We start from the raw sequence: 16,720 nt of genomic DNA on the forward strand, positions 1-16,720 counted from the left end.
ATTGATTGAATCGTATGAGATTCGAGGAACCATTCCGAGGAATGATTACTCGGTTTATTATAGTAATGTAAATCCTCATATTTTGTTATAGGTTGGTAAATATTTTTAAAATTTAGGATATTTAATATTAAAAAAAACCCAGTTATTGTTGTATCTTTTTCTAAAGATGCAATTTTATCAATATTGATTAATTTAAATAGATTCAAAAAAAATAACTATATTTTGGTTAATCAAATAAATTCATATTTTCTTAAAGAACGTATTTTTGGAAATTATTTTTTTTATCACATCTAAATTTTTTGGAACACACCATTTTTAGATGAAATAAAATCTTCTGTTATATCACATGCTATATTTTCTGCTACACAAATATATATGGTCCGACAATTTTAATTATTAAAAATTTATTTGATAATCAATGAAAATTCAGAACATTGATACCTTATATTTGTTTAACAAGAAGTATAATACAAAATATAGCCGATGATTTCATTCAAACAGCCCCGTCTACATATGATTAATCAACCAAACCAAATCTAAAATTATTGAAAGAAATATAAGAGAATTCAAAATTTTATTCATAAATTTGAAATCACAACAATCAAATTAAAATTTAGTAAAGTTGATTTCCTCCAATATCTAAATCAATGTGTGGATAAATTTTAAAAATAAAAACCAAAAATAAAAAGCATAAAGAAACAAATGAATATAGAGGTATTGTGAGTTTAGAAGATATCAAGAATCTCTAAGATGTAATTGTTGCAGAGTGGACAGTTCCCTCTTTGAGCCCATAGCTCTCTTGAACAAAGCCTACAAAAGGAATGCCCACAAGGAACAAAGGCTGCTCCTTTATGCCTCACCATGCATACACAACAATTGTTATACTCTCCTCCGTCCCCGTCACCATCCTCGTCCTCATCCTCGTCTTCGTCATCCTCATCTAACATGTACGACGATCCATCCAACCCCATTTCTCGGTCTGTCTCTGCCAACAACGACATTAGCGACATCCTCACCGGTTGTTGCCCTCCTGCACTGGCCGCCTCCTCATCCTCGCAGACACTCTCCTCCTCGCTTTCGCATTCCTCCTCCTCGTCATCGTCATCATCCTTGTCATCTTCGCTACTATTATCTTCCCTCTGCAACCTCCTCATTCCCGGTGCGTGTGTGTGCGCGTGCCCCAGTCTATCACTTCCTCGCTCCAGGGCACGACTTGCGTTTCTCTGGAGACTTGGCCTGTTCATTGGGTTCGACATCAATTCTGGGTCCACATCGGGGACAGCTGAGATATCAACTTGATGAGCCATGTCGGATGGGAATCCGCCAGATGGCCGGCGGTTCATCGAGCGATTGTTGATGGGGATATCTGAAGCTGGTGTGGAGAAGGTGGATGTCCAGGCTGCGCCACGGCGCCGGCGGAGCTTGTCCTTGAAATGCCTCCAGCTCTTCTTGCCAGTGTAATAGTGAGCTGTACCACCGGATTCATCACGGATTATGTCTGAGAGGGTCCGATTCGAATGAGCCCGAGGAAATTGTTCTTCGCCTGGTCGAATTGGCCCTCGTTTGTCACTGAGCATTGTGTTTAGTGTCATGCCGGCTGAATTACTCCGGCTGCCTCTGCCTCTTGATTCCATTTACCGGAATAATAGTTGAAGGCTAGATCTGAAGGCGAATTATAAATTAGGCTCATTCATAAATCAAAACCACCGACTGGCAATGAGGATCCTTAGCTTAATTAGGAAATAATATATGTAACATAAGGGTAAAAAGGTAACCAAGAGCATTTGGTTGAGGTTAACTGCCAAATGTCAAATTAAACTTCACGTTTGTTGAGGTAACAGCTCACAAAAGGCCAACAAAATTAAGTAAGAATCATGTTGAGGTCAACACCTATGTCAAATTGTCAATATAAAACTGCCCATAACAATTATTCAGGCATACATAATTCTTACTAAAAAAATTGAGCTTTCAAAGTTGAGGATTGTGTCTATCGACATGGTGCCATATATCTTATCAGGGTGAATCTTCATCACTTACACTCATCCATGATTATTCAACCATATATAAGGTACAATCAAAAAGCAGAATGCAATATCAATTGCTAGAGAGAGTTTTTTCTACAAAGCTAAGCACCACAACCTCATAATTTTTCGGTGAAAAATCTTCCATCCCCCGTCTCAATAAAATGCATGCAGATCATACAAAATCATAACCTGAAGAAGCAATAATTACAGACAAAGTAGTCCATTTTATGGAACTTAAATAATCAAAATACCAAGTTCAAGTGTTCGCTAGTTTCTTTCCTGTAATGAGTAGAACGAATTGCATTCGCGGATGTAGGAATGTGAACAGCAGTAAGATATTGCAGTTCAGGAAAAATGCATACTCACCCCCTGAATCTCTTGTTTAGTGGCAACCAAACCAGTACAGAAATGGGATGTTGGTGAAACATATCAATATTGACATCAAAAATTCAAGATAGGCGGAACATTTTTACCGATTTTAAGAATCAGAACCAAGTTCAGATGTTTGCTATTTCCTTCCCTGTAACGTATATACAAAATTGCATCGGCGGAGACAGGAATATGAATTGCGGAAAAACTTAAATCATTGTTTCATAACATACAAAGAGAAATCCATCACATTTCATAAATAATGCAGACTCACCCCTTGAATCTCTAGTTTACTCGAAACCAAAGCAGTATTGGAATGTTGGTAAAATTTTATATCAGCATTGAGATCTCGCAAACAAAATTGTAATTTGACATAAGGATCACAGACATTTGACAAACTACAGCTTCACTCACGCTCAATCCCCAATTATTAATTAAAATGTATGCACATCAAATTCAGATGAACCAATAACACAGCAACAACGATATATCAAGAACCGAACAAAATAATTGGAAAAACACCCGAAAAGAACAGATCAAGATTGAATCTTTTAGATATCCAGAAATCACAAGCTGAAAATAGAATCGACCCACGACAGGAAATGCAAAAGGGTATAAAATTCGAGCGAGGATTATGATACCTTGCCATTAACAAGGAGCCAACATTCCCTATTGTTCTTATGCACCACCAAAGTGAAAAATTGCTGCAAAGAAAGAAAGACAAAAAGAAGAAGAGAATAATGTCCGGTCTAGAATTCTTCAAGGCGTACAAATGGACTCTGATATTGCAAGGGAGCGAGTGAAGTGAGGGTGAGTGAATCTGCGTGGGGGTCGGTGAAGTGTACAAGTTGCATGGCTTTTTTCCTTCAATCAAATCAATATATATACATATAGACACCACGATATCTTATTTTATTTTACCTTATATATTATACATCAAAGTTGTGTCTAAAAGAGAGAAACTAAATTTTTTCAATCCCAAGATACAATTTTTTTCTGAAATACAGAAACAAACCAGTGATTTTTTTAAATCCCCATATACAATTTTTCTTGACATGGCAAATTAATTTTATGTATGGACTATACAATTATATAAAGACATAAGTATATAAATAAAATTGAGTCGAAATCAAAAGAAACCGAAATGATTTAAATTTGAAATTTTGATTTCGGCGCAATTTTATTTATATACTAATGTCTTTATATAATTGTATAATATAGAAACCGGAAACCAAATCATGTGAAACTTTATTCAGAAATATATAAATTTTAAAATACTGCCGTATATAAAGATAACATGATTTATATAAATTAAATTTAACTCTTACTTTTATTTACAACACATAACTAAATATTTATAATATTTTGTAATAATACAATTATTAGTAATTAGATTTAAGTCGTTTGACTATTTCACAAATTGTATTGCTATTTATTCTGATCGTTTTAAGTTTTTTTTTTAAAAAAAAAAATCCGTTTAAATCGGAACAAACACGCTAACCAAAATTACTTAAATCCGAAATTAATACTGAAATCTCTACGTCAGCACTAAAGATGAGTAAATCCACCAGTCTTCATGCAGAAGCCAGATATGATCAGCAAAATCTCAGAGCAAGCAGAAGCATTGGAGGCACTGTGTGTCAATGCCTGATTTGAATGAGTCTATGAAGAACTGTAAAAATATGTGGCGAAGATCACCCAACATATATAAAAATTAACTCAAGAAAAAGAGGCTCGAAGTAAATGGATGCTGGTCCCATCCATAATCCAAAGACTGGGAAGGGGTGAAAGACGGGAAAAATCCCCAGGTGAACGTGTGTGGGCGTCTGCACCAACCTATACTCCCAAACTGCAGCAGGAAATGCCTGTGAAGAATGATGGTGGGAGAGGCAGTGTGTAACTGTCTGATATCAGACGCGCCACCAAGAAACATCACCAGAAGTGTAAGTGTCTGAATCCACCTGCACCTCAAGATTATAAGAAGAAGATGGGTATCAGCATAATGGAAGCTGAGGGAGGTGGGCGCTTGAACCTACCCACACTCCAACACTATAATAGCATAGAAAAACAGTAGCCAAAAGATAGAGAAGGAACGTGAGTCTTTGACCCGACCCACGCTCCTGATGAGCACAATCATGAAACGACAATAAAAAAATCTCCAGGACTCTAGCAAAAGTCGAAAAGAGCAGAGATAGAGAGAATGGAGATCATTGACTGCAAGAAATACACACACACACACATAGATAGATATATATAATTTATATTTTTTTCTAGACCAACCCAAAGCAGAGAGAAGGATGCCCAAAACAATTGGAACGGCCAAACCTAAAATATTCCTACGTAAATAAGCCCAAACTCTACCGTAAAACGCCTGTGATCATGCCCATAATGCGCCAGCGCTGCAGCGCATCTGCCACCACATTTACCTAAAGGTAAATGTGAGAAAAATGCATCGGCCAACCCCTTAGAAAGAGATATGTCCGAGTTATCAGGTGATCTAGATGTCATCGGCACCTCCGAGATATGAGAATGAAGAATATGAATGGCAATTTGGGAATCGGTTTCAATCCAAACGGGGAAAGGATAACGGTGATAACAGAACGGAAGAACCCTTTAAGCTGATTTTGGCAAAATAAGTTTGATATAAATGCAAGTGACGATGACGAAGGTATAGCAAAATGATATTTGAAGTAAAGCAGAAAATAAAGATTACATAAATCTAAAAGTTAGAGATGTAAATGGGGGCGGGTATGGCTAAACTCAAGACCCGCCCCATGAAGAAAACTTTGACCCATTACTCGCTCCACCCCCGTTAAATATTCTTCGGACCCACCCCACTTCAAATACGAAATGGGGTCGGGTAGACCTGCGAGACCCGTTAGATCCGAATTTTTTTTAAATGAAAACTGTAATCTTCTTATCACATGACTGAATCATGAAACAAACAAGTCTCTAAATAAAACACAATAGAAAACTAATTCATTTCTTCGACCACACTTAATAATAACAAACAAAGTATTTTCACGACGTAATGAATTACATTAAAAAAAAAGTTACTAGCTCTCCAAAAAAAGTCTTGTCATCCCCAAAAATAACTCATCAGAATTTAAACAGATCAATGTTAAATCAGCGATAAGCAATACTTTAGACACATTCTTCATGATCATCTTCTTCTTCATCAAGAATGGTAGGACAAGTTGGTAAATTACTTGAAGAATTACCTACAAAATTAAATAGAGAAAATACATTGAAAAAATAAAATTGTAATTTAAAACTGTAAAAAATGTAATTTAAAGAGATAAAGTATAGTAACAAAATTAAAATGAAAGTACAATAACAAAATAAAACTGTGATTTATTTACCTTCCACCTCACCCCACAACCATCTTCGCGAGCATATCAATTTATATCCACATATATGGGGAGTGTATGGGGCGGGTATTATAGGACCCATGACCCGCCCCATACCCAGGTGGGTCTGAAAAATTAGATCCGAGACCCGCCCCATGACCTATTTAGTATGCCCAAACCCGTCCCAGATGGGGTGGGTCCATTGTGGGTCTGGGTAAAACCCGGATCCATTGACATCCCTACTAAAAGTGTTGTAATTTTTTTTTGTTTTATTCATTACTAATTATTTTTATTTATACTTACCTTTGATACCTTCAACACCCATATTAAATTATAAAAATCAATCCTTAGTTTCTACATAGTGACATAGTACGCTTCTCAAATTATATTAATAAAGTATCATGTGTTATACAATCGATGAAGTCAATTTTAATAATTCAAGAATCACTATCTGTCACACACTCAAACACAATTCCAAAGTTGAGTGATTCTATAAATTACTTCTCTAAATAAGAATCATTCGGGTTCCCTCGAGTTTTAAAACCTCTAACATAGATATTATTAATCCAATTTTGCATATTTGTGAATCTTAGACGATCAGAGTATTTAAATCCATTGATTCATGCGTAGCTTTAATGATAAATTTCCCAACTACAAGCTAGCATCTTAATATCATCAACTTACATTGCATAACGATTAGTCGATGACACGAACCAGTTGTGTTACGTTGATTTCTACTTCATCATTTAGAGGATTAAAATATAAGGAAATGATATCAGTTAACCATGAAATTCATTTATGATCAGTGCATAAGTTTGACACCTGTTTATTTCTGAGAATTCAGAATATTACTGTATATTTGAGATTTATGTGAAAAAACTGATTTTAAAGACAGGAAGGATTATTTCTCTCACTTACTGAGTGATGATCATATCACTCACCCACTCTCAGAAGAGAATAAAGACATAATGCCCCGTCATCCCTATGCCATATATGATATACGACATTTCCAACAATTATCGTTTACAATTATGACGTTATATATGTTATTTACATGAATCGAATTTATTTCAAATTATGGTTTATGTTTTAATTATTTTGACCGTGTTCACGAAATATAGGAATATGAATGGTGAATATATGTTGTATATGTTACATGAGTTCAAGAATATTGAGTTCTAAGAAATGCAAACATGTATGCGTTGATATGACAATATTGATGTTGGGAGGAGAATGATCTAGAAAATGGAAATGTTTATGGGCTGGGCTGATTATGGATTGGAAAAGTTGATGGTGTATATTGAGATAAATATAGAATGAAAATGTAAAGGAATGGATATATGTATGGTATAAAATAGAAAGGAGAAATGATGTTGAGTATAAAATGGTTAAGGAACAAGTTTTTTGTCAAAATTCGAACATGAGAAGCCTAAGCGCATGAAACGTGGTGCCTCAACATCGGAAAAATAAATTTTCAGGGTGCCGCGGTCGAGCAACTGGCACCTATCTATCTAGTAGGCATGTTTATCGGTTCCATCCAACCGGTTTCGGATCGGTTCTGGATCCGATGAGTTCGGAACCAGTATGAACCGGTTAGGAACCGGCTCCGAACCGGTTCGACTGATAATAAATCGGTTCCGGTTCGGGTCGAACTGGTTCCGAACTCTAATTCATTATATTTTACTATATAATTAAAATTAATAATATTAATGGACAATTTTTTATTTAGTATTTTGATTGTAAATAATTGTGATTACATAAAAAAAAATAACAAAATAACTTAAACATTTATTTTTACAATTGAACATCTAAAATTCATCACGATTTATTAAAATATATTTTGAATACTATGGATCTTCGTCGGAGCTTGAGCTTTGAAATTCGTCGATCGCTCCATCGGTCCTATTCTTTTTTTCTGCTGCAAACCAATCTTGTAGGCATGTTAGCATGGAAAGTGTTTCTGGCTTTAAATTAGTTCTTTGTTCACCAATGATCCTTCCACATACTGAAAATGTTAATTCGGAAGCAACACTTGAACTTTGAATGGGTAGGACGTCTCTTGCAATTGCAGCTAACACTGGATAAAGTTTAGAATTTACTTTCCACCAATCAAGAATATCGAAATTATCTGTAGTCTCAATATATTAGCTTAGATAAATTTGGATCTCATTGTAATTGGTTGTTGTCATCGATTTTCCTTTGAAATTTTGTCTTTTCAAACTTTGAAAGAAGTTCAGTGCTCCACTTTTGCTTTTATATGTCGACATCTCCTCCGGCTGCGCACTCGGTTCATCACATTGTTCACTAGCATACAAATCAATCAATTCTTGGAGAGAATGCATGATTGACTTCTTTTGATCGTCAACATTCTTCCGCAGAAATTTAGCATAATATTCAAAAAGCACGTCTAATCATCCTTGATTTTGAGTAGGATCAAGTAATGTTGCTAAACCATGTACAATTGGGATAGTTTTCCAATATTTTAAAATTTTGTTTTCCATATTTAAAACAAAATCACGCATAACAGAATCATCACGATATTCAATAAATTTATAAAACATATTGAAAAGCAAAGGTAGAAACATGGTTGAAGTAGGATTGTTAACGCTAGAAAATTTTTCGGTTGCTTCTTTAAAAATTTCTAACAATGATACACATTTACTCAAAATAGTTCAATCATCGTCAGTTAGCATTAAAGATTCTACCGCAATATTATTGTAATATAGAGTAACTAAATCTTATAACGTAATAAAGTATTATGCAAGTGATATAAAGAATTCCATTTAGTTTCAACAGGAAGAGGAAATTTTTTAAATTTAATTCCGTTTGATTCGACTAGTGTTTTTCAGTCACATCTATATCTTCTTTCACGTAATAATTTCTCACATAATTTGAATTTTTCTATTACAGTGGACATATGCTCATCACATGCACATTTAACACATAAATTGATAATATGACATGCACATCTAACATGAAGCAAATTACCATCTAAAATTGGTTTTAGTGAATCTTTAAGATATTTAATTGCAAAAGTATTGGCACTCGCATTTTCTAACGTGATCGACATTATTTTATTTTGTATGCCATAAATCTTAACAACATTTAATACATATCTAGCTATAGTGTATGCGTTGTATGATGATTCTAAATAATCTAGCGCTAAAATTCTTTTTTACATAGTCCAAGTTTCGTCAATCCAATGACATGTAACAACAAGATAAGATTCATATTTTAAATTAGTTCAAATATCAGTTGTCAAACTAACTCTGCGAGAAATATTTGAAAGATGCGATTTTAGTGTTACTTTATATTCTTTATAAATATCAAACTACGAAACAATGAATTGTACACGGTTTTGAGTCTGATTCGTCCTTACCATATCCAGTTCCGGGCTCAACGGACCGGTTCCCGGTCGGTTCCGATACGAACCGGTCCATTAAGCATGCCTAGTGCCTAGGAAGTAGAGCCTAGCGCCTCAACGCCTCTCAGCCTACACCAAATCGAGGTGCAGGTGCCCCGTCCCCATCTGATAGATTTGTTACTCCAAACATGATTTTAGGCATTTATATCTGAAGGGTTCGAATTTGACATCATTTCTTAATTCCCAAAGTTCTTTCAACCCAAAAAAACGATAAGGAACCTAGGTTTCATCTTTGTCTCCATAAATTGCCAACAACTCATACATTTTCTTTTCAAATTGTAAAGCCCTGTATCTTGTCAAACAAAGTCGTTTACCCATTTGTTCATAATCTGAAACATACAACATCATTCTCACGAATTCTGCGTCAACACATTTCTGGCACACTTTATTATTTTAAGCATAACTTCCTCAATATCCAATGGAATCAAGCCAATTTGATATCATTTCGAAGATAAGACAAGCTCTATAACTTTCATTTGAACATCAAATTCAGAATCCCAACTGATTAATACCAGAATTTGAATAAACATAAGGCATGTACACAAATCTGCACTAACTCGGAATTCCAGACCAGTTTTAGTAAAAATTACATATCTCTCTCATTTCTTCATGGAATTGAGTGATTCAAGAACCAAATCGAAGTAACTCGATGCTCTACAAGTTTGATGAAGACCATAACAGCAAAATCCAACTAGAAACGTCCCATATACCCGAAATACAGTAGGCATAAAAACTGATCTTGCACAAAAACAAGAAACCATGCTCATATCCATTTTAAATTAAAACCAACTCAATTATAACATCTTCAACATCTTAATATCTCAAGTATCAACTCAAATATCAATTCTAAACTTCAACCCATTTCCAAACTTGAATAAAAATGAGAAATACTTACATTCTCGTGAAGTCCGTGACGAGAGGATCACAAATCTAACTTCATTTCATAATTTTCTTAAACAAATCTCCCATAGATTTAAGAAAGAAATGCAGAAAATGGAATGAAAGAGGGTTTCGGTGGAGGATAAGGAGGAGAAATGATTGGAGGAGGTGAAAGTTGACCTAAATATTGATTTTTCACGTCTGTAGCGCCGCAGCGCCATTTTCTAGCGCCTCAGCGCCAAATTCCCGAACTGTCAGCGCCTAGGCGCCACTATTCAAGCGCCGCAGCTCGTGAACAGTAAGCTCAAGTGGCTACCAGGATTGTAGCCAATATACCTATATGCCAGGAGGTTGAGGGGTGGAATCCTGGGAAGGCACAAACTCCACTTTCCTGGCGTGGAGGAGTCCGATGAGTAAAGTAAGCTGAGCTGAGTGCCAAGAACTGTGATTGTAGGGTATGAGGATAGGCTCAGGGCTTTACACAAATTGAAGGAGGATTCTTCCCCTACACAGTTATTGGTACCTATGTATGTATATTGTTCATAATTTTCATGGTTAGATGAAGTAGGTGCAGAGATAGGTATAAATGGTGATTAAGTTTAAAAATTATGCATATTGATTGGGAATTCTATGAATTTTGCATCCTGAAACATCGGACTTTTGCAGCCCACATGAAACTTATGTACATGTTGATAGTGTTTTTGGTTTATAGATTCTTCTAACAATAATTGGACTTAAAACAATTTAGGTTAATGATAAAATTGACTTTTTACCTGAATCATATATCAATTAAGTAATTTATAATAATAGTTTATATACCAATTTATCAATAGTCTGTATACCAAAATATTTTTAATACACATTTATACATCATCATCATCTCAACACATTCTCGCTCCAAACTAAGTGATTTTGTTACATGTTATCTCTTAAACCAAAATCTAAGATATCTCTTTAAGCTAATTTAACCAATTTTTCAATGGTCTACCCTCTTTTTAGTTCTTCCATTAACCTACCAATATAAGATATGTCGGATTGGGGTCGTGTTTGGTCTCTTTTTTACTTGACCAAACCATGTTAGACGTCTCTTCCTAATATTGTCCTCTATGGGGGCTATACCTAAATAGCTCATAATCATTTCATTCATAATTACATCCTTGCACATTTTGTCACACATCCATCTTAACATAATCATATCTGTTACCGTCATCTTATAAATATGTAGTCCTATAGTGACCCAACACTCCTAGCCATAAACCATAGCTGGTCGAACATTAGTCTTATAAAAATTTTCTTTCAATCTCGCATGCATCTTCTATCACATAAGACTTCTGATATCATCATCCATTTCATCCACCCTTCTTAATCCTATGTCTATATCATATCTAATGTTCTCAGTCGGATAATAGATCCTAAATAGCGAAATGGGGCTTCTCGACCTTCAATATCAATTGGTCTACCAATTCGTCTAGGTTCAGGAACAAAGTTACAAGCTATATATTCTGTTTTTTAGCGACTAAATTTAAAACATTTACTTTCAAGAGCTTCATGTCATTTGTCTAATTTTTTATTTACACCTTCTTTAGTTTCGTCTATTGGGACAATATCATCTGCAAACAACATACACCAAGGTATCTCATTCTAAATATATCAGGTCAACTCATCCATAACCAGAGCAAAGAGATAAGGGCTTAAAGTCGATCCTTGATGAAGTATTACTGCCATAAGAAATTCACATGACATCCCTCCAACAGATCTAACACTAGTTACGACACCCTCATACATATTTTTAATGATCTCAATTTAGCATCACTGCACATGCTTCTTTCTAAATACCCACCAAATTAATTCTCTAGGCATTCAATCATAGACTTTCTCTAAGATAATAAATATCACATGCATGATCTTTTGTTATTTTCTATATTTCTCTATCATTGTTCTAATCAATAAAATAACTTACATTGTAGACCTACCTAGCATAAAACCAAATTGGTTCTCTGATACAGTAGTGATACTCCTTGGTCTTCGCTACATCACTCGCTCTCATAGAATCATTGTATGGCTCGTAAGCTTAATCTCTCTATAATTTGAACAGTCATGTATATTTCTTTATTCTTATAAAATGATACTACAATAATATGTCTCAAAGATTCTGAAATTTTCCTAGTATCTAGAATCTTATTAATGAGCCTAGTCAGCCATTGGATCTCAACTTCTCCTAGACTGAAACATCCACTATTTTTTTTTCATAAACTCGAAAATACTAAATATAATAACTTAACATACCATAAATCATAATAATTCAACATTTGAAATCTCGAGTGCACAAAAATATCCAAATCGTCAACTATCCAAAAATCCTACATTGACCTTAAAAAGATCAACTAACAATAAAAATAAAGCATAAAACTCCTTAATAAAATCGTTAACGTAAATCTTTAAATCATTTATCTAACAAGCTAATGCGAAAAATAAAAGTCCCTCAGGAGTGTATTGCCGCACTCGATCTACTCAAGCGTCAGCGCCTCCTCAAATCATCAAATCCTGCATCGTTCAAACCTAGTGAGTCTAATAACTCAGCACGTTCTAAACATGAGTAGCAAATAATACATATACAATCACATGCATAAAAATCATACTTTTATTTTAAAATAGCTTTTAAGCATAAATAAATCGTAAAATCATTTTAATCATAAAGCATTCAATCCTTTATCATTTTGGGGTGAATTTTGATCATCGAAAGTGACTAACTTTTATCCTCTAGTCGACTGATTAGTCTTCAGCTCCACATGGTCCATGGGGGCGGGCACTAGGCTTCGCCATGAAAATATGATCGTCGGGCTCCTTCTATGACCTTTTCCCGTAAACGGGCTCTCTTTGGGCCTTTTCACTCACGACATCTCCACAAAATTGTAAGTTCACCGTTTCTTCTTAAAACAGATCCCCCACATATCATATATAATTTGTCATAGTCAATTCACATCCCTTAAAGTATTTTTTCTTTTCTTTTAAAACATAAAATATCATAGCTTTCCAAAAATAGCATTTTAACAGTAAAAATTGCACAGTTTTACCATAAATCATAAAATAACATATTTTCATGAAAATCATCATTTTAAATCATTTAACATGCATTATGATCCTTCGAGACGTTGTCAAGCTTTTACGTATTATCCAAGTGTGAAATGACTGTTTTGCCCCCAAACGTAAAATTTCTCGATTTTGACTTTTTCTTACTTTTAATGACATGGGATTATCCCAAATAATTATTTAAGCTTCAATCTAAATTTCCATAATTTTATTCATCTTAAATTCGAGGCTTTTCAATTTAATTCCTATTTAATTATTCGTGAGGCGTTTAATTCCCGAATAAATTCAAAATGCAAGCATTTAAAATCAATTAGATAAAAACAATTACACAATTCAAATAATTTGCATGTATGTGGTTTACGTATGTTTGATTTTTCTGACGTTATATAGACACTTCCATATCTTAATTGTTATCTCATTCAGTCCAATTTCCTTCCCCGATTTCATCCTTTTCAGTGCCTCTGTTACTTATTTAGCACTAGCTCTACGATGAAACGCTAGATGTCTTAGTTCTTGCATCTCATGTCTACCCACACTTAACTCCTCCGTACTTGTCTCATTGAGTAAGTTCTTAAAGTAATCTCTACATCTATATAAGATAACTTAATCTTACATTAAAACTCTATGTTCTTCATGCTTGATACAACTGAAATGACTCAAGTACTTAGTTTTTCAATCCCTAGCTTTCCTTATCTTCAAAATATCTTAATCTCTTTTTGAACATAACATATCATAAAAATCATCATAAGCTCTTTTCTTGGCATCTCTTACTGCTTTATTATTGAGTCTATTGGCTTGTTTATATATCTCATATGATCTTTGTTCTCTAACTTTTTTGTCGGTTCTTGAACCTTAATTTCTTTTCCCTAATGACAAGTTGCACCTCATTGTTCAACCATTGTGTCTCCATGTCTTGTCGTCCCTTTCTTTTAGCTTCTCCAAGTACTCCTTATATGGTTAACCATGAGGTAAAATAACTCAGTGGTATCAAATAATTTTACGCCGTACATGCATTTGTGCATATGTAATTAAAAAAAATTATAATATAAATAAAATTTGAAAATTACCTCTTTTCTTCTTTTTTTTTTTAATCCTAAAAATCCTCCAAAGCCCGAGAAACTGGATCACAACGAGGCCTAAGTTGTTAATGTGGACTTAGTCCAATTTTTGGGTCTAACTTCTTGCCTGTGATGGAAGCCCATACGTAAGCCCAAAAAAAAGAATCGGCTATATATAAGAGCTATCAAATGATCTAGGGTTTCTATGTTCATTTCGGGCTGCTGGCCGTAGACCAACAATGGGGAGAAGTAAGTCTTCTCTTCGAAATTGATGCACAATTTGTCGATTTAATCAATGATTGAATACTGGTTTATTGCAATTTTATATCGAGTTATGAATTTGAGCTACGATGGAGCAGTCCCATATCAATTGATGGTGATCTTTGAGAACGTTTTGTTTGCTCTTATGTATGATTTTTTTTTCCAGTTTTTATATTTACGATCGGATTGTAGTTTATTCGTGAATTGGTCATATACAAGTTTCTATTTCTTAGAGGATTATACGCTTGTTTACTGTAAGAGCTTTGATTTGTGGTCAGCTTCCTCCTGCATAAGTTGTTCAATTGCTTGGGGTGAGATTGATTTAGTTTTTATAAAGGTGTTCACTTGGACTTCGTGTGATGGTGTTTTTGTTATTTTTAGTTCATGAGTATTTCATTCAAGTGTTCTGAACATTATGTTGGTTAATTTGAATAACTTATTTGTGTTTACCTACAAAGAAATTGCTAGGGTAGTTTAGGTTATGATGATTTAGTGGGATACTTGTTCTTTTTTTGTTGATGAAGTTAGTATTAGTTTATTTATTTATTATTTGGATCAAGTATGGTTTTGTTGATTTCTGATTGCTGCAATTGATTCTTCCACGGAGTTTGGTCCATGGGGAACATATTTTGATTGCCAAGATACATGGCATGTTTGGCATAAAAACTAATTGTACCTGAATTTTCTCAACACTCATTTTTTATTCTTTTATTATGATTTGTCTGAATAGGAAAAAAATGTCAATATATATATATATATATTGGCGAAATTATGAGAGAAAAGTAAGAGGAGGAAAAAGAGGTATTTAGCACTTTAGGTTTTTCAAATCAAATCAGGCGTTTGTTTTGGGTGGGCAGAAGTGTCTTCCTAAGTGGGTGACTTTATGGATATAATAGTCTTTTTGATATCTTTTACAAGTTTTTAACGAAATTCAAGATGGAACTTCTGTGGAGGTCATCCACCCAAAATTTCCAGTTTTTTAACCCTTCAACATACCAAATTTAATCTTTAAGGAGTCAAATTTGATGTTTCTATTTTAGGGAGTACCTATATTTTCGTATGTAGTATGTTAACAAGGCTTAAAATATAACAACCTTGGGACAAAATGCATGTGTGGTTTTACAACATTGAATAAATAGTGATTTTTTAACAAGCTGAATCTTTACCGTAGGACCTGCGAGGTGTTATCGCCAAATCAAGAATAAGCCATACCCTAAGTCTCGGTACTGCCGCGGTGTGCCAGATCCCAAGATCAGGATCTATGACGTGGGAATGAAGAAGAAAGGAGTGGATGAATTTCCATTCTGTGTTCATTTGGTCAGTTGGGAGAAGGAGAACGTATCCAGCGAGGCGCTTGAAGCTGCTCGTATTGCATGCAACAAGTACATGACCAAGTTTGCAGGAAAGGATGCTTTCCATTTGAGGGTCAGGGTACATCCCTTCCATGTCTTGCGTATTAACAAGATGTTGTCATGTGCCGGGGCTGATAGGCTCCAAACTGGAATGAGAGGTGCTTTTGGCAAGCCTCAGGGCGTTTGTGCCCGTGTTGCCATTGGCCAGGTTCTTCTTTCTGTCCGTTGCAAAGATGGTAACAGCCCCCATGCTCAGGAGGCTCTGCGTCGTGCGAAGTTCAAGTTCCCTGGTCGTCAAAAGATCATTGTCAGCAGAAAGTGGTATGCCAGTTTGCTAATATTTTCTTTGATATATTCGTTTTGATGGGATTGCTAAATACGCTTGCAGACTATAAAATGTGATTTTTACTTGATTTTACGTTGGTTTCCTTTAAACACTTTACACAAATTTGTCACGTGTTTTCTCCATCTTTATTTCAGGGGTTTTACTAAATTCAACCGTACTGATTACGTGAAATGGAAATCTGAGAACAGGATTGCAGCTGACGGTGTCAATGCTAAGGTTTGTCGATTGCTTAAGTACAGTTTGCAATATATTTTCTACTCATACTCGATGTGTTGAGTTTCTTATTAGTGTGCTATTCATTTTCATTGGCGCGAGGAACTAGTACTAACTGATTTGAATTTCAGTTCCTGGGATGTCATGGACCATTGGCCAAACGTCAACCAGGAAGAGCCTTTTTGTCGGAGGGTCCGGCAGCCTAGAAGTAAAGAAATCAATAGGGTTACATCAAGCAGTTTTGGATATGATCAGTTTCTTGGGATATTCCCATTTTGGGATGGTTTACTATGATGTGTATCCAGTATTTTCATTGTTGAACTATGTTAAATTTGAGACATTGTGTTTTCTCTA

The 16,720-nt window shown here is 34.8% G+C and overlaps 2 protein-coding genes across 9 annotated transcripts; one reads left to right on the forward strand and one right to left on the reverse strand.

Moving 5' to 3' along the window:
• Positions 1–678: 678 nt before the first annotated feature.
• On the reverse strand, positions 679–3,237 carry LOC140978632 (uncharacterized). Of its 8 annotated transcripts, none has more exons than XM_073443824.1 (3): positions 3,035–3,237; positions 2,140–2,213; positions 679–1,656 (listed from the first exon to the last, which is right to left on the reverse strand). In XM_073443824.1, exon 3 carries the CDS (start codon positions 1,632–1,634, stop codon positions 726–728), a length of 909 nt encoding a protein of 302 aa, XP_073299925.1. In that variant the 5' UTR covers positions 1,635–1,656; positions 2,140–2,213; positions 3,035–3,237; the 3' UTR covers positions 679–725. The 8 variants fall into 8 exon arrangements, with proteins under 8 accessions (XP_073299925.1, XP_073299920.1, XP_073299923.1 ...); XM_073443819.1 differs by having other exon boundaries at positions 2,391–3,237; XM_073443822.1 differs by lacking the exon at positions 2,140–2,213.
• An 11,076-nt stretch (positions 3,238–14,313) lies between these two features.
• LOC140979491 (large ribosomal subunit protein uL16-like) lies at positions 14,314–16,720 on the forward strand. The gene is made up of 4 exons (XM_073444899.1): positions 14,314–14,443; positions 15,627–16,128; positions 16,288–16,369; positions 16,498–16,720. The coding sequence occupies exons 1-4, from the start codon at positions 14,434–14,436 to the stop codon at positions 16,570–16,572; spliced, it is 669 nt and encodes a 222-aa protein (XP_073301000.1). The 5' UTR covers positions 14,314–14,433; the 3' UTR covers positions 16,573–16,720.

This window comes from Primulina huaijiensis, chromosome 6 (assembly GCF_012295235.1).
Source record: "Primulina huaijiensis isolate GDHJ02 chromosome 6, ASM1229523v2, whole genome shotgun sequence".
Lineage (NCBI taxonomy): Eukaryota > Viridiplantae > Streptophyta > Magnoliopsida > Lamiales > Gesneriaceae > Primulina > Primulina huaijiensis.